The sequence below is a fragment of the Carassius gibelio genome, chromosome A25, assembly GCF_023724105.1.
Source record: "Carassius gibelio isolate Cgi1373 ecotype wild population from Czech Republic chromosome A25, carGib1.2-hapl.c, whole genome shotgun sequence".
NCBI classification, from domain to species: domain Eukaryota; kingdom Metazoa; phylum Chordata; class Actinopteri; order Cypriniformes; family Cyprinidae; genus Carassius; species Carassius gibelio.
Window position 1 is genome coordinate 8,277,999 of NC_068395.1, and position 23,524 is coordinate 8,301,522.

Consider the following 23,524-nt stretch of genomic DNA (forward strand, 5'->3'; position numbering starts at 1 on the left):
ATATCCAATTGTTAAAGGCCATTTGTCAAATTACTCTTTGCCGGCTAATTAATAATCTTATTAATCAAAGCAGCCTGCAGGGATTGTGTTGTAAGATTATTATATATGGATAATACACTTTGAAAAAACATTACAAATGCAAAACCATTATCAATTTGATTAAATTTATAATAAATATCCCAAATAAAATACACTTTAAATAAGTTAAAGCCAAATAAATTACAAAAGGCAAAAAAGTGTCACAAAAGTCCTTCCTTCAGTGTCAAAAAAGGAAAAGAAAAGATAAGCAGACAAAAAAAGCTAGTGTTCTCAATTTCAACAAAGAAAAATCCATCCAATACTGGCGCCTTCAAAACACGATGCAAATGTTCATACAATACCAAGTTCAGTATAATGAAACAGTAAAAAAAGAAACTATATTTTTACAATTATAGGCAGAAATGCTGACATGGTAGTACAATACGCTCCTTAACTTTAAGAGTCACACAAACTCTCGTTGTACAGCAACAATATATGTTCAGCATAATAATGATGATTTCTAAATAGTCACACAATGTCGATATTCAACAAAACATACAACAGGGACCAAAAATATTAAACCACAATGAAAAAACTGAGATTCAAAATCAAATTTAAACCTAGAAAATTTTAGGTTTTAGGATTACAGTCCTTGATGTCAAATTCCCATTTTCAGTTTTACTGGATATGTGACTTAATGTATATGTGTATGAAGTGTCAATTTGTCAAAATTGTTATTGATACATCACATGAAATCTGAATTAAAAAGCTTTCCATTGATGTATTGTTTGTTAGGATCGGACAATATTTGGCCGAGATAAATCTATTTGAATATCTGGAATCTGAGGGTGCAAAACAAATCTAAATATTGAGTAAATAGCCTTTTAATGGTCCAAATGAATTCTTAGCAATGCATATTACTTTACTTAATATTCTAATGATTTTTGGCATAAAAGAAAAATCTATAATTTTGACCAATACAAAATATATATATATATATATATATATATTTGGCTATTGCTACATATATACCCCAGTGACTTAAGACTGGTTTTGGGGTCCAGGGTCACATATGCAATAAAAAGAAAATAATAAATAATAATTTAAAAGATCAGTTTAGTAAGATTTATTTTAGATTTCTAGAAATATATTATGCTCACCAAAGCTGCATTTATTTGATCAAAAATACAGTAAAGCAGTCTTATTATAATATTTTAAAGTACCGTTAAAATGTAATTTATTCCAGTGATGCAAAGCTGAATTTTCAGCATAATTCCTCCAGTCTTCAGTGTCACATGATCCTTCAGAAATCATTCTGATTTGCTGCTCAAGAGACATTTCTTATCAGTGTTGAAAACAAATGTGAAGCTAATTTTTTTCTGCAAATGGTGAGACGTTTTGCACGATTCTTTGATTAATAAAAAGGTAAAAGGAACAGCATTTATATGAAATCTTTTGTGACATTATAAATGCTTTTACTGTTACTTTTTATCAATTTGAGGCATCCTTGAGGATTAAAATAATTTAATTTAAAAAAAAAATAATAAAGAATAAAAATAAATAATGAATCTGACTGACCCCAAACTTCTGAATGTAAGTGTATATCTTTTTCACTAGCAGTCTCAAACTTTTGAAGCCACTATATATATATATATATATATATATATATATATATATATATCATCAAATATTGCTAAACACAGTATGTAAGGCTTTTTAAATCATTAAACATTGAAACGGTTTTTATGATCATTTCAAAATGAATATAGTGTCCATCTGCCTTCCTGAGAGTTTCCTTTTTGATCCAAACAAAATCTGTCTGCAACCAGCTTCAGCTCAAAATCAGCTTGATTTTTAACCCTTCCGTATGTACATTCACTTTCTCTCCCTTAGTCTATCAATAAGCATAATAGAGAGTTTTATGAAGACCAATGAGGAAAAAAAGGCTGCAAACTACAAAAATAAAATCTCCCTTACACTGCGAGGCACATTAAAACACCACAGAGCTCCTTAACTACTCTCTTGTCCATGTAGAGTGTTTTATACGGTATCAAAAAGAAGGTATCCACAGATTGCATGTACCACAGCACAGATCTACACAGATCTAAGTTATATGAAGTGTCTCACCCACATGTGTCTTTAAAGTAGAGTGGAATCTGATTAAAGTGATGTAACACGTAACTGCAGCTGCTCTTTGGTACGTACATGTTACAGCATGTGTCTTGTACAGTCTCTCTATTCGGATCCTGTGGTTGTCCTGTGGCTCTGGAAGGGGATGTTCATGGCTCTGGTGCTGGTCTGCTCGGGCCAGATGGGAGACTCGTGCTGCAGGGGTGTGCGTCTGGGGTAGAAGGTGTGCTGGAGGTCGTAGTTCAGCAGACAGCTGAGGGATGCCATGTAGATGTCGGCGAAGCGGGAAAGACGGCGCGAGAAGTAGGTCGGGTTGTGGTATGTGCGGAAAAGACTCCCGAACTGGGTGTTGAAGATGTCTTTGGTCCGTAACCTGTTAACAACAATTTGATTTTAAGAGTTGGATACAAAAAAGCAACACTTTTTGGATAGGGTTGTAACGGGTTATGGATTATACGAATTCAGTACAACGGGAAATTATTTTATTATTAATTTCGAACAGAAAGCGGCTGTTTTTGATTATGGTCTACTGTATACAGTGGTTAGAAGAAAATAATTTTTGATTGATTTTAAATGCCATGTTCCTCTATAATGAACCTAAATGTTTGTCTGTCAGGGTTATAGTTAACTAAAACTTTTCTTTTCTTTTTTTATATACCAAACTGGACATACTAAAATAACTAAAGCTAAAACCGAAAGAAAAAGGACTAATAAAAACTTATAGTATCTCAATTAAATTAAAATAACTGGTCTGCGTGTAGACAAAAAATATTAAGATAAAAAATATAGCTAAGTAATCTTAAAGGGACAGTTCCACCAAAACTGAAAATGTTATGTTTATCTGCTTAATCCCAGGTCATCCAAGATGTAAGTGACTTTGTTTCTTCAGTAGAACACAAACTGAGATTTTTAGCGCAAACCCTTGCAGTCTATCAGTCTTATATTGTGATAAGTTGATGGGAATCATGGCTAAAACATACAAAAAAAAACAAACAAACAAACAAAACCAAATGAAAGCTAAAAAATGAGGTAAAAAGCAATATAAAAACCATTCATTTTCTTGCACAGGCTGACAGTTTTGTCTTTACACATCAATGTATTGCCACAAGCCACAGGATTTAATTTGGTTTTGTTTGTGTATGTTTTTTCTATTATTGTATGTTTTAGCCGTGATTCCCATCCACTTACATTATAAGACTGACAGACTGCAACAGTTTGAGTTAAAATTCTTAGTTTGTGTTCTACTAAAGAAACAATGTCACCAACATTTTGGATGCCCTGGGATTAAGCAGATAAACATCCAATTTTCATTTTTGGGTGAACTGTCCCTTTAATAGAAAACTATTAAGGATACTTACCTCATCTCCTCCCTTTCATTGATCCACTGCTGAATGACTGTTTGTGATGCTGAGTCCTGGTGCACCTGCAACATAAAAACAAATACAGCTTTATAACTAGCCCAAAACTAGTCCAAAATAATAAGTTCAAGTCATGTCACTCGTGGCCATCTTTGAAATGCCTTTCGAGCATGCAAGCGAATGGGGAAAAATTTAAAAATTCTCCAAAATTGTTCACTAAGCTTATGATTAAATGTCATATTTGAAATCACAGAAGAAATCTGACAACGGTGTCATAAATGTTGTTTCCTTCCCACAAATTGGCTCTTTCATTCAGAAGGCGGGGCTTACTGTGATGGAGCGGCCATAATGAGCGTTGCATATTTCCCCTTTCAAATCTATACAAGCGACATGTCTTGGCTATTCTATAGTCTTTGTTCAAGTTTCACTCTGAAGCACATCAGATTGGGTTGTGGTGGTGTTATGTGATTTAGAGCGCCCCCTGTTGGTCTGACCTGCATTTGTTCCAGCAGTGCGGTCAGGGCCTGCAGCCAGGTCATGGTGTGGACGTACTCCTCAGTATTCATGATTTTGATCTCTTTACGCAGCTCAGGAATGATAGCTCCTGTTCTCCAACCGTGTTTTAGAGTCAAGTCCTACATGCATCATGACATCATTTTCATTACATCACACTTTGCATAGTCAAAAAAGCCAAATTACTGCCTTTGATATCAGTACAGGGCACGTTGAGACATGTTTACAGAACTATTGCCAATACCCTGCATACCCAAGAAACCAAAAGCAAAAAACGGTTGATTAAAACTAAAGGGAAAAATAATTTATAACACATGTGATTAAAAATGGATTATTTTACCTTATGTCACAAGTGTACCAAATATCAGTATGTTTGTGTACATGCAGAAAACAACAGAATATGATCCTTACGGCAAGATCGCTGTAAATGTGATCTCCAAAGTACAAAACCTTTGAGCCCCTCCAGCCCGTAAGCCGCAAAAACTCATACAGGTTTCCCTGGCAATAGATAAAGTGAACAGATCAGATTCCTGAACAGAAACCACTCACAGCTGAACACCGGGGAATCAAACATTACCTGTTTATAGATCTGCCCTTTCTCAAGGTGGTGGATTCTGTCCCATAGCAGCACGCCTTTATCAGTAACTCGTCTGAATGGTCTTTAGAAACCAGAAAAACATACACATACTCATACTTTCTGGATTCAAGAAAGGTTGGCATGCTTAAATACCTTCTCAAAGGTCATTCAACATGATTTAAATAAAGGAATCTGTTATGGATGCTGTATTTATGTCAGAATGACCTTGATTTAGGAGGGATTTTTAACCAGCGCTTTCTCTGGGTTATTGTTACTTACTTCCTCCTGTCATTGAAAAAGCCTGGCTTGTCGGCCTGCACTATCACAACATCAAACAGGTCCCGCCAGTCTTTACCAACTATGTAGTTCATGCCTCGATCTCTAAAATAAAGACATTTTATTTTTGAAAAGAGCATTTCATACGAGCAGTTAATCAGAATGGATTTGTATAAATTCTTAGTTAAGTTGTGCATTTTTTTATGTGCATTGATGATTATTTTGACTTTCAATTTAGTAACTTACACAAAATCAAAAGGGCTGTTTGTAATCAAAAACATCTTCTTCCCGGTCTTAGACAGCTTCCGTAAAACAGCATGCGTCTGTTCACCGTAACAGATGTACTTCTCTGCAGAAAGGAACGGTGTGATTTTAACTGACAATTACAAAAGAGCAGGAGTGAGAGGTGCACATATAACATCATATTAAATTCTATAAAAATAATAATAATTTTTAAACAAATAATAATCATTTCATTATTGTACAGAAACATTACATTTTATACTACATTTTACAGTACATATTTATTATTAATACAATTTAGTACTATTTATTATATTTATAATATAAAAATCTTAATCATTATGAATAATAAATAGATTTAGCATAAATGCAATTATTATCATAGGTATAATTATAATAATTATTACTGCAAACCAATACATTATAACTTTTTTAAATGGTATGTTAATAATACAAATATATAATCCAAATAATAATACAAATATATAATCAAATTGATTCAATATAAATGCAATTAAAATAAAAATATTATTTGATTATTGAATTCCTATATAATGCTTTATATTGTGTATTACAGAATACTATTATTGTTATATTTAATTTCTGCATATTAATATATTATTAATTTTCATACAGTACTTTACAACATATATTTATTATCATTATTATACAATTCCCATGACTAAGTCATGGTATAACTGATTTGTACAGATCTCTCAAGCTTTAATGGGGTCTGCTTGCAGGTCCATGTAAGAACCCTGAATATTACCGATATCAGCCTCTACCGCTCGGTACATAATCCCTCTGACATGGACATCTCCTATGGCCTCCTGGGAATAGAGAAACAGACCAGATGCAGAATATCAAAGCCAGTGTAACATCATTGATCTGCATTAAAACAACACACAAAGTCCTGACTCACTACCAGACACCTCCTCAGTCATTTCATTTGGGCAGTCACATGTCCTTTGAGACCTGCTAATTCATCATGATGAACATGAATAAATGTAAGAGTGACGGTGTGTGTCTTTTAGTAATTACACTGATCTTCAGACCCAATAAAAGACATTTGACCTTCTTTAACCCTGCTTCTCTCCAGGCACGTAGCACAGATGCCCCATCCAAACAGTTCCTCTAAAATTAGACTGTTCCTTTCCATGTAGAAACTGATATCGGTGAAGGAAATCTTGATTTTTGAAACAAAAGGTGACGCTTGGAGGAACAACTGTACCTTGACGTCTTTATAAAGATGAACAGGCTCATAGTCGATGTTGTGCTTCATGAAGTAGTCATTAACGCATGATAGCAGCGTCATTTCTGGCAGGGAGAAGATATCCATGAACTGCTTCATGGTGTGACCATGAGAGCTCTATATGGACAGATTGAAACAGTTGTTTTAAAGGGTGTTCATGGCGAAATCCAGTCATTTCAACAGGAACACATGCAATTGTGAATTTCACATTAAGGCAGATGATTTCTTCGAGCAGATTTCGTAATGCATTCAAGTTAGTCATGTGACTTATCTCCATTGACCGACAGAAAGCTGCTGGATCTGAAAGGGACTTCTGCGTGAGCTGTGCTTCTTACATCTCTACACTATTTTTCATGCTAAATGTTGTCAAAATTTTGCTAATAATGTGACCACATTTTTAGGATCTCAGACAAAACTCTTGACAAGCAAAAGACTTCAAGCTTCCAGACCTTGCCATAGAAGTCACTCATGATCTCGAGGGGTACATGGGAGCCCTCGTACATCGCAATGACCTCCTTTTCTGGCACAGGATTAAGACCCCTATAGAAACATTCAAATGACAATTATAAGACAACCTATCCTGATGTTAATAATAATGCATACAATAGTAAAAACAGTATTGTAGATTGTTTGTTGCACTCTACCTGTACACTGTACCCAGCTGGATATAATGAAAGGCATCAATCTTCATCAGTAAGGCCTAGTAAGCAGAAGAGATGGACAGGTTAGCCATAACATTTAAAAATGCATCTACAGTAGATCAGGACTGGACACTTACCTTCTGTACATCATAGTGCAGACCACGAATCACAAAATTCGGCATATAATCATATGCCTTCAGTCCCTCTGGATACTGTTAAGAGGACAAAAGGAGACAAGATATTCAGAAAACATTCATTTGTTGAAACTAAAAATATACTGGTTTGAAGGGTGTCATTTCAGAATCCTTACACAATATTATATATACATACAGTAAATGAGGTCTTGGGTCACTCACCCTGTGCTCATCGATGAGGATGTCTTGGGCGATGTTGAATATGAGTGTGTGAAGGTGGCTGGAGTAGAACGCAAGTGTGTAATCATAGTCAAAGCCATAGATCTCAACGTCCTGCAGACTCATCTGATTATTAGCAAAGATGGTGTCTGGGTTCACAAAGTTGCTTGATATGACAGGAATTAAATCTGTGGGGCAAAAACATTTGTGCGTTAAATAATTGACCCTTTAAGTTCACATTTTTATTATATTCGCCGAGTTATAATAAATATAATAATTCAAAAAGGAACTAAAATGACTAAACTGATTAACTTGTAGTGAGACATTAATTATGAAAAGTAAATCTTTGTATGTGAATATATATTCCTGTATGGTTTTCATGTAATGGGCAGTATTATTTTTAAATAAAACAAAAACTACTTCAAATATTTTTAGTAATTAAATTAATAAAAATATAATAAAATAATCTATCTATATATATAAAAAAATCTAACGTTCTAATATTGTGAAATTTGAAAATGAAATCGAAATGTTTTCAAGCTACATAGACATTTATATACAATGAGAATGATAAAACATTACTAAAATAACTTAAAATCACATAACATTGCTAAAACTTCAAATAAATCAAAACCTAAAAGTAATAAGAAAGAGAATTTGAAATATATTGGTAAATACTACAATAGTATGTTAATATAATAATAACAACATTACTAATGACTTAATTAGTATAGTCCGAACAGCTCTCTCTTTATAAAATTTTAAATTATGCAGGTACACAAATGTATCACAAACAATAATAGATGTGAATAGATGTGTTCTCAAATACATAGATGTATTATATTCATACAACAGCATGATGTCCAATCACAACTTAGAGTAGCCAACATATTATATTAATAACTAAAATCTTGCAGACTATATAGTATAATAAAGCATACTGTAGGTTAATACCAAGACAAAAAATATATAAACAATTATTCATGCAAGCAATATGCCTTCTTGCCCTTTGACTGATGTCCAGCGTCTTGAGAGGATTTCTATAACATGAATCTGACCTAACCTTGCGTTTGCTGTTTGGTTTCATTGTAGACAGACCAGAGCCAGCTGGTCTTATCCTCACTGGAGCTGGAGCACATGTTCCCTGCTGTCAGCTGCCCCGCAGGAACCCGTCTCCGGGACACGAGAGCAGATTTCGGTCCCCGGGAGCTCGAGATCCACGGAGTGCTTGTGTTGACCGTCCATATTCCGCCTCTAGTGTGCAAATACTTAAAGTGCGCGATCAGTCTCTTAAAACTCTCCTTATTTCTAAGCAGGTTTGGAGGCAGCAAGGACAAGGTCGACATACTCGCACTACAGCTGCCTTCTATTTGACAGACGAGTGCGTTCAAATATTACACACATGCTTACTTCCGTTTGCACGTTGACAGGGATTTTCATAATAAAAGTCCAGAGTAACAAAAATATGAACTTTTAAATAAAATAAAGACATTAAAACCCAGAAAACAGTTATATTTTTAATAATTTCCTAATTTGTTAACCACAGCCCCCCCCCCCCCCCCATTACGTAATAAAAGATCTGGTTAGAGAAACTATGAATAAAGCTATAATAAGCAAATTGTTGAGTTACAAAGTATTTTAGATGACAAATGAAGATACATTACCTGTTTGTATAAATAGATTTATTCACAGAATAAAATACATTTTGTATAATCAGTTAGGCTTTGCATTTTAGTTAAAAACAAATCAATGGGTTACTGTTTCGGAGACATTGAGTCTGTCTTGTCTTTCTTTAAAGCTTCTTTTCTGTTTGCAGTTCTCCAGGCTTTGGTAGGACGTCTGGAATGGTCTATAATGTAAGAATAAAAATAATAATAATAATAATAAACCTTGTTTATACTGTACTTAATGTTTACAGTCAACAAGACTGTAAATGTGCATTTTGAAAGCAAATTGGTTACATTGACTTATTAAGAACCATTAATGTAATTCAATGGATCTATCAATAAATAAATAAAAAACTTAAATTACAGAAATAAAATGGATTGAAAATTGAAATTCACATATACAGATAAATATCTGGGTTGCACAAACAACTAAACAAATTTGAAAAAAGCACAACATTTTTGGAATTTGGATTTGGAAACTTACTAAATCAGGACGGTAATACTGATGCACAATCTGTGCTCCAGCAAACATTGACAACACACTGGCTGCAAACATACTTAGATATCTTAAGATAGCTAACTATCTTAAACGTAGCGGCGAATGAAGCATATGTGCTACTAAGAAAAACAGTGTTATAATTCCCACATCAAGCAGGATCAAATCTGGAGAGGCATATACTAACCTTGTTACATTTATGTTATAATCAAAATAAAATGACAGGTTTTGTTGCACAAAATTCGGTAGTAAAGGTTCTTGTTACATTTCTCACATGTTCGCTTTGGACCTCTGTAAATCACTTTTATCACAGGGACCACAGCAATGAATGGTTTGCCTAATTTCACTAAGCAATTGATGGAAAGAAATGAAGCCGATAAAACTACAAAAATATAAAAACTTAATTGAACTCTGGTAATTTTATGAACACCATAAAATTACGTTTTAAATACGTGTATGAAGAGAAAAACGCGACATCCCTTTTGTAATAATGGTTGAGCTTTTGAAGTGCAGTGTCTTTGTAATTCTGTTTTCTCAGGTACCAAAGCAATCCTCAGCACTACCAGGCAGAGCAGGTGCCACAGCACCAACAGATGATGAATGTCATCCAATACGCCAAGAGACCTTTGGAGGACAAAATCATGACTGATTTAGCAGTGCATCAAGACCCATATCCAGAACAACCTCAACAGCCTCAGCACCTCTCTGCCCAGTCACCAGGTACAACCTTTTCCATCCTTACAGTGCGTCTAACTGGGACGTTTCTGCAACTTATTAAACATCTGGTTTGCAGCCCTTCCAAAGACTCCAGCAATAGGAAAGAAAAGGGGAAGGCGTTTAAAAGGTGAAGGAAAGGAAAAGAACGAAGCTGAAGAGTCTGCCAAGAAAGCCAAGAGGACATTAGATCGGTTCGATGGGATGTCAGTGGAGGAAATCATGGCTAGAAAGCTGCCAGACGTCATCACATAATCTTGACATGCTGATCATAAGATTCTGTTTTGTATACTTTTTTTCATTTATATATGAATAAATCATATGCATTTTAAAATGAATGTATAATCAATAAATATGAATGAGGAATATTATTAGATATATTTATTGTGTGACATTTCTATGCAAATTTGTATATATTTATTTGTATCTGTTTGGTTATATAAACTCATTGCTGATTTTACAGATCAGCCTGAATCCCAGACTGTTGTCAGCCTACAAGGCAAGGCATTATCCTCATCCTGGGAACCATGTTCTTATCAGCTAGTTTCTTTTTTGTCAAGAATATTTCTATATTTCTGTTTGTCTTATTGTTTGTTGAATGTCTCATAGGGAAGTGCTTATTTCTTTTTGGGCTGACTCATGAACAGCTCAACCACCTGCACGATCAGACACTACCTGAACACTACAGCATTGGTTTCACCAATATGGTGGAGAGGACTACACCTGGGAGTAAAGACCTATCAAAGTAAGAGCTTAACATTAACATTATCCCTGTAAAAGGTGCGGTTATATTTGTGGTTGTTCAGCAAGTTTCGCAGAACAAATTCAGTCATTTCGTGCAAGGGCTCAAGCTGCTCAGTGTAAAAGGGATTTTTTTTGTGTGAACAAAGATTCATTTGTTATACACCGCTGACAACAGAGAGTAGACATTTTGGGACAGTTTGAAACAATGGAAATTTATCAGACATTTGGCTAATGTGTCCTAATGTGAGGTTTAGTCCCAAAATGTTGCTTGATGTGAATGCATTTGAATATTTTGAGTGTTGGTTTGCAGCAAAGAGATCTGTGAAGGTGGCCACCAGCTTTTGGAAAAGCTCCAGAAGTACAGACCATTAATCGCTGTGTTCAGTGGAAAATGTTAGTCATTGATTTGCTATCTAAGTCTAACCCCTTATTTATGATGTAAATTAATCCCGTTTGATATTACAGGTATTTATGAAATATTTTGCAAGTAGATTTTTTGGAGTAAAGGCTAAGAACTTACTTACTTGCAGCCTTGGAACTATTTAAGGGCCAAATAAAAGCAATATTAAGAAAAGTAATGTGTATTAATTATTGTCACAATTAAAATTAAAGCACAAAACTTTCCAATATGTCTGAAATGAAAGCCGAGATAGTCTTCTTTGTTGAGAAATCAAAAAAAGTTTTGTGTTAATTTACAGAAATACCAGGTGCAACTGACAACTTTATACTTGAAGAGCTTTATTTTGACATTTGCTAAACAGGAATTTCTTATTTATTGAAGCGCAGCCAATAAAAGCACGCTTTGAAGAGTTTAAATGTCACAGGAGACGTAGGTCATACTATTAACTTAAGAGGGGTGCTATTTTTCATCACCATACTGAAATTAAGATAAAACTAATAGCCTGCAATACGATTTCAGTTTTTACATTAGATAACAGTAAAGTAAAACTTAAATTATGATTCATTTGTTTTCTTTTTACATTTAACGGAAGAAAAAGCCATACTGTGCCCGATTCAACACACCCCTAGTATTGGTGCTTTAGTAGGCTCCACTGTCAAATTGATTTTTCGCTGTTGGTCTCATCTTTGTTGCTGCTTTCGCCGGTTTTGTTCCTAAAACGAAAAAAATAAACATTTCAGTTGACTATCGCTTTAATCCCATCACAACGGTATGTATTTATTTAAAAAATATGAGCTTGATTGGATTAATAGCTTTATGGAAGTTTCTTGTTGATAGAAGCGCGCTGCACAGTTAGCTAGCGACCATCATTCATTGTACTCAAAGTATTGGCACACTAGGCCGGTGTTAGCCGAACATGCTAACAATATCACATATATTGTTTTTTGTTTATGAAAAAAAGAAAGAATCATAGCCATTTACCTGCATTTGTCCTGCTGAATTTATATGTAATTACTCGGTTTATTTCAATGAGTGTCGCAGTTTAAACTAATGACTGTGGCTAACGTTAAATAGTAACTTAGTGTGAGATGTGTTTGATGATTACGTGGAGTGTGTGTTTAAAATCTAGCACACCGAACCTTTTCTGATCTGGTTTATACACTTAAGCCAGACCAGGCTGGATATTTTTCGATATTCACTAAATTTAGGAATGCATTTATGTGTCATTGAACCTATTCATTATAAAACTATAAAATAATATGCAAGTAAGCTATGAGTAAACGGGTTAGTTATACATATCCCCATGTGAGAATACTACTGAAATTGCTGTTGAAATTAACATAAAAAATATTGATTTATTTAAGTAAACCCCGTAGAGATGGATGAAAGGCTCTATGGATCTTTGCCTCATGCCCCCTCGGAATACCTCCAACAATGGTGAGTGTATGTCGTCAATTGGCGCCAAGATTAATTACGATCCCATTGATTTTATTATGCTGTTATAATAACATTAAGCATTAAAGTCTGTTTTTGAATGCTATTAACCAGTCTGTACTGCCATGCACGAAACAAACAACAATAACAAGTTTATTGGCCAGCTTACATGAAGAATAAACTTCTCTGGTCTTGCCACTTGTTTGTTTTGAAAACTAATGTTTTCCTGCAATTATTAATGTTCATTTAGCAGAAAAATAAGATCTGGTTTGCATTAATGACTTCTCAAATTAAATAGTTTAACTCAGGATGACTTTAAACAAGTTGCACATACTTTATATAAGACAATCTCCTATGTAAAGTAGATTGTTATTATGTAGAAGTGTCAGTTAAAGCTGCAGTAGGGAACTTTTGACGCTCTAGCGGTTAATAAACAGAACTGCTTGCGTCTTGCGGAAGAACATTGTAGCCGGAGCTACTTCTCTCTGTTTATGTCTATGAAGAATCACAAAGGTACTGGGTTACTCCGCTGCGGTACCCCCGAAGCAATCTAAAATAGTCAGAATATAAACACTTATTATAGGTGTACCCTAGTGATTCAGGACAAGCAAAAAACACTGTTTGGAAAATGGATTCATGGTGTACTCGCTTATTTTTCTACATTTTGAACACAAACAAAGTTACGGACCGCAGCTCTGATTGGTTATTTTTTACCGGGAGTGCATGACTTTCTGCAAATGGCAATAGGACCACTGGGAGGAGCCAGAGGAGCTTGATTTTTTCCCCAGATTATCTGTCTCATATTCTACTGTCAGGACATAATGACAGGTTTAATAAATATATATAAAAAAAAATTTTTTTTACAAAAGTTCCCTACAGCACCTTTAACTGATGTGAAGATGTAATTTCTAGTTATTAATCTATATTTTTAAGGTGTATTTTAATTGTATACATTTAAAAAAAAAAAGTTTTATAGTCATAGTTTATAAATAACTATTAATAGTACATCATTAATACAATTATGGTGTTATATAAGCATTATAAATGGTTGCAAAAGTATTTTCTTCTGTTTTAATGTTGGCTAACTGTTATATTATTGTTATTAAATATTGAGTGTTTCTTGTTGAGTACTAAGACTTAGGTTTCTTTTAACTGACATGTAGGAATGTTTTCTAGTTATTAAACTATTATTTTAATTAAAAAATACAGAAATTCAAAAATATATTTTTGTAATATTTTTATAATGTTATAAATCAATAATTATAATTTTATAAATAAGTTATGGTTTATTTACTATAATTAATAAATTATTATTATACCATTATATTTATGCAAAGGTTTGAAATTCAAATGTTTGCAAATTTATTTTCATCTTTGTTTTGTGCTTTTAAACATTTAAGTTTCTTGTAAAATAAGACTTAAGTCTCTGTTAAATTTATATGTTAAAATTATTTGAATTATTAAACTATATTTTTAGTATTTTGGTTAAAAAATATTAGAATGATAAAATATTACAGTTTTATAATTCTAAATAATGACAAATGCTTTTTGTATTAGCTAACTGTTAAATGTTTTTCTTGTTGAGTGAAGGATTAATTTAGTAAACAATACCACAAATAAGTTACTTTATCTGTAAACACCATTGTTTCCTGTTAAATATGTGCTTTTAAGATATGTCTTTTTCTACACAACTTTAAGTTGGACTGACAACTCAGTCAGGCCCTGTTTTATTTCTGAACTAGGGTTCAGTCAGCTCAGCAACATCTGCAGACCCTTCAGGCTCAGTATCCTCACATGGCTAATGGCAATGCTGGTTTTATGATGGAGGGACCCAGAGAAGATAAAGGCATGCAGCAGATGCCAGTGCACCCAGAGGATGCGGCCCAACTGGAGCCTGCAATAGCACAGAAAGGTAGTTATCCATGACTGTGTGTTTTCAAACATTAGAAATGAGCTCAGCAGGCTGAATATGTTCTCTCAGGTAGCTTTTAGTGAGTCAGAGTTTTTTTTCTCCCTGTTCAAGCACCTGCTAAAGGAAAGCGAGGAAGGCCAGCGAGCAAAGAACCTAAAGCCAAAGGCGAACCTAAAGCCAAACCGGGACCTAAACCCAAGAAAGCTAAAGAGGATAAGGAGGCCCCACCAGCTGAAGGACAGGAGAAGATTGATGGAACATTTAAGAAAGTCAAGAGGAAAGTCGATCGCTTTAAGGGCATGTCAGAGGAGGAAGTCATGAAAAAAACACTGCCTGACATTCTTACCCCAAATCTAGACTATGTCATTGTAAGTGTTTACCATTTTTGCCAAAAGTTGCCTTTTAATGATGAAGAATGTTAAAGCAAAGATGGCACTGAACGCACATGACTGAAATAAATCTTATTTTTATGATTCAGATTGGAATTAATCCAGGGTTGATGGCGGCCTTCATTGGAAGATGGTTCCCCGGACCAGGAAACCATTTTTGTAAGTAGCATTCAATTCTACCAATTTTAAATTTTAACATCACTGTTATGTTTTAATGTAAAATATATTAAACATTAAATTAAAACATTTTATTGTTGTCATTTGTATTGTTTATTTATATTATTGATATTATAAATATATTGTAGGGCTGTCAAATCGATTAATCGTGATTAAGAAATATATGTAATATATAAATATTAATATGTATATGTATTAGAGGTCGACTGATAGTGATAACCAATACCGATAGCTAGGCCGATACAGATTAATCATCCGATAGTATTAAATGAAAATCGGTACTGAACCATACTTTGTAAATGAATAAAAATATTAATATTAAATATCAATTATATATTAATCATTAAAGTTAGTTCTAAGTTCATTAACTGTTAGTTAATATAACTATGAAAATAATGTAACCACAGAAATATTCTAATACTAACATCTATTATAATGAAAAATATATTAAATAATAATAATCTCTGGCTAATAATATTTTTAAAATATTTTAATATAAAATAACCTGTAAATAATTATATTGAATAATATATATAAAAAAACCTGTAATGTATTAATATAAAAAAAAAATTATTGTTTAAAATCTCTTAATCAATTCCATTTCCAATTCCATTTTTAAACTATAATCGTTCTCGTCGATCTTTCAGGGAAGTGTCTGTTCCTGTCTGGATTCACAGAGAAGTTGCTAAATCACATGGATGATCAGAGTTTGCCTGAGAAATACAGCATCGGCTTCACAAATATGGTAGCTAGAGCCACCCCGGGAAGCAAAGATCTCTCTAGGTGCAGTAGATAGCCATTCTGCTTTCATTCATCAGCGGTGATGTTCCTCTAACCTGTTGTCCCTGTCACATTCTGCAGCAAGGAACTTCGAGAAGGTGGTAAAATCTTAGTGGAAAAGATCATGAAATTCAAGCCACTCATAGCAGTTTTTAACGGGAAATGTAAGTATTCGAACAAGGATACAAAATACGAACTGATATTAAGGCGTGCATTTAACAATTACATTTGTTTCAGGTATTTATGAAATGTTCTGTAGGGAGATATTTGGGAAGAAGCCCAAAACACTTGAATTTGGCCTACAACCTCATAAGATTCCTGACTCTGAGACGGTAAGAAACCATTTTTTGGTTCACTGCATGGAAAAAGCATAAGTCTGTCATACTTGAGTCATAAGCTGCATATTACTGTTTTCTGTAGGCGTTGTACCTGATGCCGTCCTCCAGTGCCCGCTGTGCTCAGTTTCCTCGTGCTCAGGACAAAGTGCATTTTTACATCAAGCTGAGAGAGCTCCGAGATCAACTGAAGGGTGTGATCAAACCAGTGGAGATAGAAGAAGTGAAATATACCTTTGATCTCAGCCTGGCCAAAGGTACAAGCAGACCATTTATGACTGCCTTCTTTTTCTTAACCAAAATATAAGTTATTACACAATGATGGACTGTACTTGACCACATTTTATTTTCCTTCTGTCTTACAGAGGATGCTAAGAGAATGGCCATCAAGGAAGAGCAGTATGATCCTGGTTATGAGGTAGCTTTCGGAGGAGCTTATGGAGAACCGGCACCTGAAGGAGGCCAAAGCAATGGATATTGTAACTTCTCCACATCTGAGAAAACAGGTTGGTACCATCTTTCTTTGTAGAACACAAAAAAGGTATATTTGTTTTTTGTCCATGCATTTAAATTTTTTTTTAGGTCTTTCGATCCTAAAATAGTTTAATATCATTTTTGTTTTCAAACCTTTAGCTGACACAGCTGAGGAGGCGCCTGTGAATCCAAATGCGGTTGGCCAGGTTCAGGACGGTCAGTGGATGATGCAGTCTTTTGCCGATCAGATCCCAGACATCGGCAGCTCCTCTCAAGCCCAAAACTGGGGTGTATGAGGAAGGACAAAGGCTTCAGACGAAGCCTGTCGGTTCCTGTGCTCTTCCAGAGATGCTGTGCCTCTTATCTTCTCAGAATTTAATCCAGGAGTGTTCATGGGCATTGGTTTATTTCTCCTTTGCGTTGCTGTGACAGTCTGTTACGTTATAATTTCAGGAACGATTTGAGGAATCGCTGTATCACACAAGGTGGGCCAACTTGCACAAGAAGAATCCAATGGCTGCTGTGCTTTTAAAGAAACTGTACCTGTGAACTTTTCAAGGGCCTTTGAGATCTCAAATGCCTCTTTATTAAAGAAAAGAACAGTTTTTACATTGAATTTCAATTAGACCTTTTAGGAATTAGCATTTCTATGGAATTGGAGAATATACTTCTCTTTTACTTTAATGGTTTAGAGTCATTGACGTTATTTTCAGTAGTTTAGTGTACGAGGTTCGGAGCACTGGTTTATTGCATTGTGTGATATCAGGGACTGATTTACTTGAGTGTTCACTATTTTTTCATTTGATTTCATATTTTTAGATGGGATGTATTATGTTTAATTGTGTAGTATTATTTTAAGTGTAACTACCCACATTTTTCAAATTGTATTTGCAAAATCTGTAAGGATAACTTTTAAGTATTGTTTTGTTACTATCATAATGTGACAAATGCTTCCTTTGACATGGACGCTGCAATGATGGTTTTAGGAACTTTTATGATGCCACTGCAAGACAGTCACAATTACTGGTACATTTGAAATGTGTTTCTTATGAGAAAGCATGTGCATCACTGTTCACAACCATCTCTCTGCCTTCAGTACTGTAAAATACAATACAGTATGACTGGTAATACAAATGAAACAATCCTGAACATGATATAATTTATGGATTTATCCACATGCTCTCACCTGGTGCTATTTTTACTCTTTCTGTAAACATTATCTTTTTTTTGTTCATTAAAATATAATTATGATAGTTTTTGCTTGTACATTCATTTCTATATGTGTATATAAGAAGAGGAGGAACAAGAGTTGGTGCTGGTCAGTGAGTTGGGATTAAAGTTTAAGGGAGTTGGTGAAGAGTTTGATATTTCTGTGTACATATGCAACTGAAGACAGAAATTGTTATTTCGGTCCATCACACTTAATATATGTAACATCTTTCAAACCTAATTGAGAAAGCTTTCTTCCATATTTGTCCAAACATTCTCGTTGTCATCTGCCTCATCCACAGCAGATACGTCCACATATCAAGTGCACTCAATGAGCCTTAAAACAGTCAGGGGTCTTTGCATGAAAACATAAGACTTTATATGTCAGTTTTACTCCTTTTTGACTTATATACATTTAAAGCATGATGCACGCCATCTCCTCTGGCAATATGCACCACATTAGACATGAAACCGGCTTCACTAAGAGAGTATATCTTCTTTCTTCATTCTACCTCATGCTAGCCTTACAAAACACTGGAGAGAGTGAAAAATAGATCATTTTTTCCTCATATAATTTTCATGAATATAATAATTTTTTCCTCATATAATCTTGTAAGATGCTAGTTATATGTCATCATACTTTTTTAATGGACTCTGGAAGGAAATTTTAAGAATTCCCAGTCGCTGTTGACTTGTTTTCACTTACATATTTCTTAGGTATTGGAATTTTCTCCCATTCATAAATCAGGGTCGACAGCAGTGAAGTGGGCTTTAGGAATTCTGGTAAGCAAAACAATATTATAGGAGTTCTGTCCTCCTCCGCCAATCATCTTTGCCGAGGGGCGTGGTTACAAAGTGTCATGGCGGCCACCGGGACATTTTAGTGTGCCAGAGATACACCGCGAGTTGCGCTGTATTAAACTGAACTGTGTTTATCATCATATTGCGGATATTTGAATGTAAAAATCTTTTAAACATGGGGACCGTGCATGCCAGGGTAAGCGCGTTTTTTCCAGAGTTGTCAGAAAAGCTAAAGCAATGACCTCTGAAAAGAGTCTTTGAATGACAGGCCGAGTTCAGGATGACGTTTAGTACTACATTAATCCAGATTAACTGTCAGCAAAATAATAAATCAACTCTGTATTTGTTGTAGTTTTACATATTGTCAATGATGATGATTTATAATCGATATTAGTTTTTTGAGTATGGTTAATAAAATAACAATAGATCACTCACTCTCTTGTATATATCTGTTGCTCCAGAGTCTGGACCCCCTTCCTATGCAAGGGCCTGAGCTGGGGGTTCAAGCAGATGACATAGACCTGGGAGAACCAGAGCATCAAGAGAAACAGGAAGTTCTGGAAAATAAAGATGTGAGATGGATTTCATGTGACTGATCGACGCACTGCTTGTACATGCAGAAATGTGTTTTTTATTTATCAGGCGTATTGTTGTTGTTTTTCATATGTATTTGAATTGTTTAGGTTGTAGTACAGCATGTCCACATCGGTGGTCTCGGAAGAACAAAGGAAGACATTTTAACATACGAGATTGCAGATGTTTTCCGTGCCAAAAACTTGATTGATGTGAGTATCACTTCATATAGATGCTGCTAAAGGAACAATTATGCTATTAATTTATATTACTTACTTTCATTTTACTTCCTTAATAAATATGTTACAGGTAATGAAGAAGTCCCATGAGGCCAGACAGAGACTTTTGCGTCTGGGTATATTCAGACATGTGGAAGTTGTCATTGACACCGCTGAAGGTATGACTGCTGAATTATGCAAACCACCAATTGTAAATAACCAGTCATCTAAGTGATGCAAAGAAATTCTGAATTCCTCTCAAAACAGGTGCTGACGCGCTGCCAAATGGACTAGATGTGACATTCGAGGTGAAGGAGCTGAGAAGAATGACAGGAAGTTACAACACCATGGTTGGGAACAACGAGGGAAGCATGGTGAGCTACTGACTCCTGCATCGTCACGGTCGGCTGTGTGTCTACAAGAAACCAAAATTATTTACAAAATTGTTGTTCTGGTTCTCATTTCAGGTGCTGGGTCTGAAATTGCCCAATGTTTTTGGCCGTGCAGAAAAGCTGACCTTCCAGTTCTCTTATGGGACTAAGGAAACCTCATATGGCTTGTCATTCTTCAAGCCCCAGCCTGGACACTTTGAGCGCAAGTATGTTTCTTGGTCTGCTAATGAAGTTTTCGATTTAAAAATGACTATTTGATTAGTTTGAAACATCATGTTGCCCAAGTAAGTCATTAAAGTTAAGAACATTTCTCATTATTTATGCATTTAGCAGACGCTTTTATCCAAAGCAACTTGCAGTGCATTCAGGCTAACATTTTTTTCCCTAACACGTGTTCCCTGGGAATAAGAAAACCATTAGTAAACAATCTTTACATAATATTCATTAAGGATAAAAAACAATTTACTTTACTAGATACTGTAGACATTTTAAATGTATCTCGTCTGTGCAAACAAGAAGTGTTATAATTTTTTGTCCTGTTAAATTCTAGAATAAACTAGCAAATCATTATTCATGGCTATGACAACTAAAGCTTGTTTGGAAACCTTCGATGTGTCCTACACAAACTCCCTGTTTCAGCAGGAAATTCCTCAACTTAGGAAATAAAACTGTGATTTTATATAGCCTTTTGAAATAATGACTGAATTTTTGAATATACAGTGTAGCTCTGATTACGAGATTTATAGTAATTATGTTTCAGTGGTTGTCTTGTGGATTTTGTGAACTGGTTTTCTTAGGTTTGCTGTTGACACTTACTCATTCTTTCAGCTTCTCCGTTAACTTGTATAAAGTCACAGGGCAGTTCCCATGGAGCTCACTCAGAGAAACGGATCGAGGGGTCTCCACAGAGTTCAGCGTAAGGGAACTCCGTTTACCATTTCATTTGAATTTAATTTCAAAAGCTTTAGTATGTGTGTGAGACATGATCTAATTGAAATGAGATGTATCGCATTAGTTTTGTCTGTAATCACCAGTTCCCCGTCTGGAGGACGAATCACACTCTGAAGTGGGAGGGTGTGTGGAGAGAGCTGGGTTGTTTGGCCCGGACGTCCTCCTTCGCTGTCAGGGAGGAGAGTGGCCATTCCCTGAAGTCCTCACTTTCTGTATGTTTCTTCTCTGAAACTTGTTATTACACTCATTGATATCTTAAAGGTTTTAAATGTATATGATGTTTTCCTCACAGCACACAATGGTCATCGACACACGCAATTCGACCATTTTTCCAAGAAAAGGTGCCTCACTGAAGATCAACCAGGTTTGTTTGAATCAGTTGCTGTGCTTATAAGAAAAGATTTAACCAGTACTGTCATTATTAACTTGATTTTTGTGGTCTGTTAGGAACTGGCAGGTTACACTGGAGGAGATGTCAGTTTCCTGAAGGAAGACTTTGAAATTCAGCTCAACAAGACTCTGTTCTGGGACTCGGTGAGATGCTGTGGAAGAAACTAGTGCTTATGTTTGTTTATTGCAGTGTTTTTTTTTTGGATCATTAATATACTATTATAGTATTTATTCAAATTTTTGTAGTTGTATTACTCCCAACTTGAATTAAGCTCCAATTAGAAATGGCAACTACCTGAAAATAATTTTATATAATATAATATAATATAAATTTTTACCTAACATGTGTTCCCTGGGAATCGAACACACAACCTTGCGCTGCTAACGCAATGCTCTACCACTTGAGCCACGTGTGTGTGTGTGTGTATATATGTATGTATGTATGCATGTGTGTGTACTGTGTATATATATATATATATATATATATATATATAATTTTTTTTTTTTTTTTTTTATACAGTTAACCTAAATATTTTTTAGTCATGGTTTAGCTAATGATGACATTAGTTTGTTGATGTTTTAAACGCTTTCAGGGGGCTCTCTTTAGTTTTAGTCATTTTAGTCCTTCAACTTAAAATGAAAATTAGAAATGTTTCCCTGGCAACTAATTGTTGATAACAAAAGTCGATTTATTATTAATAATACAAAATGAAAATAATAAAAATGTAATTAAAAAAAGAAATACACAAATAAGTTCAAATCAAAATTTGTTTAGTTTCTGCACTGAAAATAAGTGTTACCTTACCAAAATTTGTTCTTTAATAAGGTTCCACTTGCTTATTTTCCTGGTTTTGTAGGTGCTCTCAACCTCTCTTTGGGGCGGTTTGTTGCTGCCCCTTGGAGACAAACCCTCCTCTATCGCTGACAGGTTAGTCAATTCCCTCCGTCATTGGTAAGAATAACCCACAAACACTCAAAGTAATGTTGTTTTTGTATTTGAACGTGTGTTTAGATTCTATTTGGGTGGTCCGACCAGTGTGAGGGGCTTCAGCATGTACAGTATCGGCCCTCAGAGTGAAGGTAACTGACTCTGACAGTGAAGCTCAGTATCTCAATATTCACAACTAAGGTTTGTTTTCTCACTTTGATGACAGGCGATTACCTCGGTGGGGAGGCGTATTGGGCCGGAGGGCTTCATCTGTACACCCCTCTCCCATTCAGGCCAGGTAGAGGCAGCTTCGGAGAACTTTTCAGGACACATTTCTTCCTCAATGCAGGAAACCTGTGTAACCTCAACTATGGTGAGATAAAGAAGGCTGCAATGGTCATATTTTTCTCCTTCTTTTACTTATAATTGTTGCTGTAATTTAAATCGTCCTCTAGGGGAAGGACCCAGGGCACACCTGAGCAAGCTGGTCGAATGTATCCGCTGGTCTTATGGAGCGGGTATTGTGTTGCGTCTAGGGAACATCGCTCGGCTGGAGCTCAACTACTGCATTCCCATGGGCGTCCAGAGCGGAGACAGGTAGACCATCATAGATACTCACATAATCAATCACAAACACACACGTCCTTACACTTTTAGTGTACTAGCATTATCCTACTATTATGAAGTTGTAATATACTGATGTGTTTTGTCTCTCAGGATATGTGATGGAGTTCAGTTTGGGGCTGGAATCCGGTTCCTGTGATACCACAATTCCCATTTTGGAACAAAGAAGCATTTCTGTCACTTTGTACTTGTGCTAAAGGATATTCATACGATTTCCATTTTCAGTCGCAAAGTAATGCAGTGAATGTTGGCTAATTGTTCAGTGTTGGGAAAGGTCTAAAACCAAAGATTGGTTAGGAATCAGTTGCCCATTTTAAAGTTATTGGTACTTCAGAGGAGAATATATCGGTAAAACGGCAAAAAATCAGTGCTCTTATTGTCATATTTATTTGCCAGAACTAATGTTTCTGGCTTTAACTGTGGCTTCTTTATGTGTTCTATATATATATATATATATATATATATATATATATTAGTTTAAAATAATAATTAAAAAATATAACACCGTTTTAGAGTTCTAATTTTACTAGTTCTATTATCCTATTATAATAGTAC

The 23,524-nt window shown here is 35.0% G+C and overlaps 3 protein-coding genes and 1 pseudogene across 3 annotated transcripts; 3 read left to right on the forward strand and 1 right to left on the reverse strand.

The window, feature by feature from the left end:
• Nucleotides 1-147: 147 nt before the first annotated feature.
• Nucleotides 148-8,780, reverse strand: nt5dc3 (5'-nucleotidase domain containing 3). The gene is made up of 14 exons (XM_052544001.1): nucleotides 8,425-8,780; nucleotides 7,365-7,549; nucleotides 7,146-7,220; nucleotides 7,012-7,067; nucleotides 6,817-6,907; nucleotides 6,347-6,484; nucleotides 5,885-5,945; nucleotides 5,119-5,221; nucleotides 4,876-4,977; nucleotides 4,597-4,678; nucleotides 4,431-4,517; nucleotides 4,001-4,141; nucleotides 3,507-3,571; nucleotides 148-2,521 (listed from the first exon to the last, which is right to left on the reverse strand). The coding sequence occupies exons 1-14, from the start codon at nucleotides 8,705-8,707 to the stop codon at nucleotides 2,254-2,256; spliced, it is 1,737 nt and encodes a 578-aa protein (XP_052399961.1). The 5' UTR covers nucleotides 8,708-8,780; the 3' UTR covers nucleotides 148-2,253.
• Nucleotides 8,781-10,054: 1,274 nt separating this feature from the next.
• Nucleotides 10,055-10,987, forward strand: LOC127946891 (G/T mismatch-specific thymine DNA glycosylase-like; annotated as a pseudogene).
• A 1,025-nt stretch (nucleotides 10,988-12,012) lies between these two features.
• LOC127946661 (G/T mismatch-specific thymine DNA glycosylase-like) lies at nucleotides 12,013-18,136 on the forward strand. Its single transcript, XM_052543364.1, has 11 exons — nucleotides 12,013-12,151; nucleotides 12,747-12,819; nucleotides 14,559-14,728; nucleotides 14,840-15,096; nucleotides 15,207-15,276; nucleotides 15,942-16,077; nucleotides 16,156-16,238; nucleotides 16,312-16,406; nucleotides 16,495-16,666; nucleotides 16,775-16,915; nucleotides 17,043-18,136. Exons 2-11 carry the CDS (start codon nucleotides 12,761-12,763, stop codon nucleotides 17,177-17,179), a joined length of 1,320 nt encoding a protein of 439 aa, XP_052399324.1. The 5' UTR covers nucleotides 12,013-12,151; nucleotides 12,747-12,760; the 3' UTR covers nucleotides 17,180-18,136.
• A 798-nt stretch (nucleotides 18,137-18,934) lies between these two features.
• LOC127947312 (sorting and assembly machinery component 50 homolog A) lies at nucleotides 18,935-23,293 on the forward strand. The gene is made up of 15 exons (XM_052544327.1): nucleotides 18,935-19,089; nucleotides 19,355-19,465; nucleotides 19,577-19,678; nucleotides 19,776-19,863; nucleotides 19,952-20,058; nucleotides 20,152-20,282; nucleotides 20,905-20,992; nucleotides 21,111-21,239; nucleotides 21,320-21,391; nucleotides 21,475-21,561; nucleotides 22,275-22,345; nucleotides 22,430-22,497; nucleotides 22,572-22,718; nucleotides 22,801-22,942; nucleotides 23,063-23,293. The coding sequence occupies exons 1-15, from the start codon at nucleotides 19,069-19,071 to the stop codon at nucleotides 23,106-23,108; spliced, it is 1,410 nt and encodes a 469-aa protein (XP_052400287.1). The 5' UTR covers nucleotides 18,935-19,068; the 3' UTR covers nucleotides 23,109-23,293.
• Nucleotides 23,294-23,524: the final 231 nt, after the last annotated feature.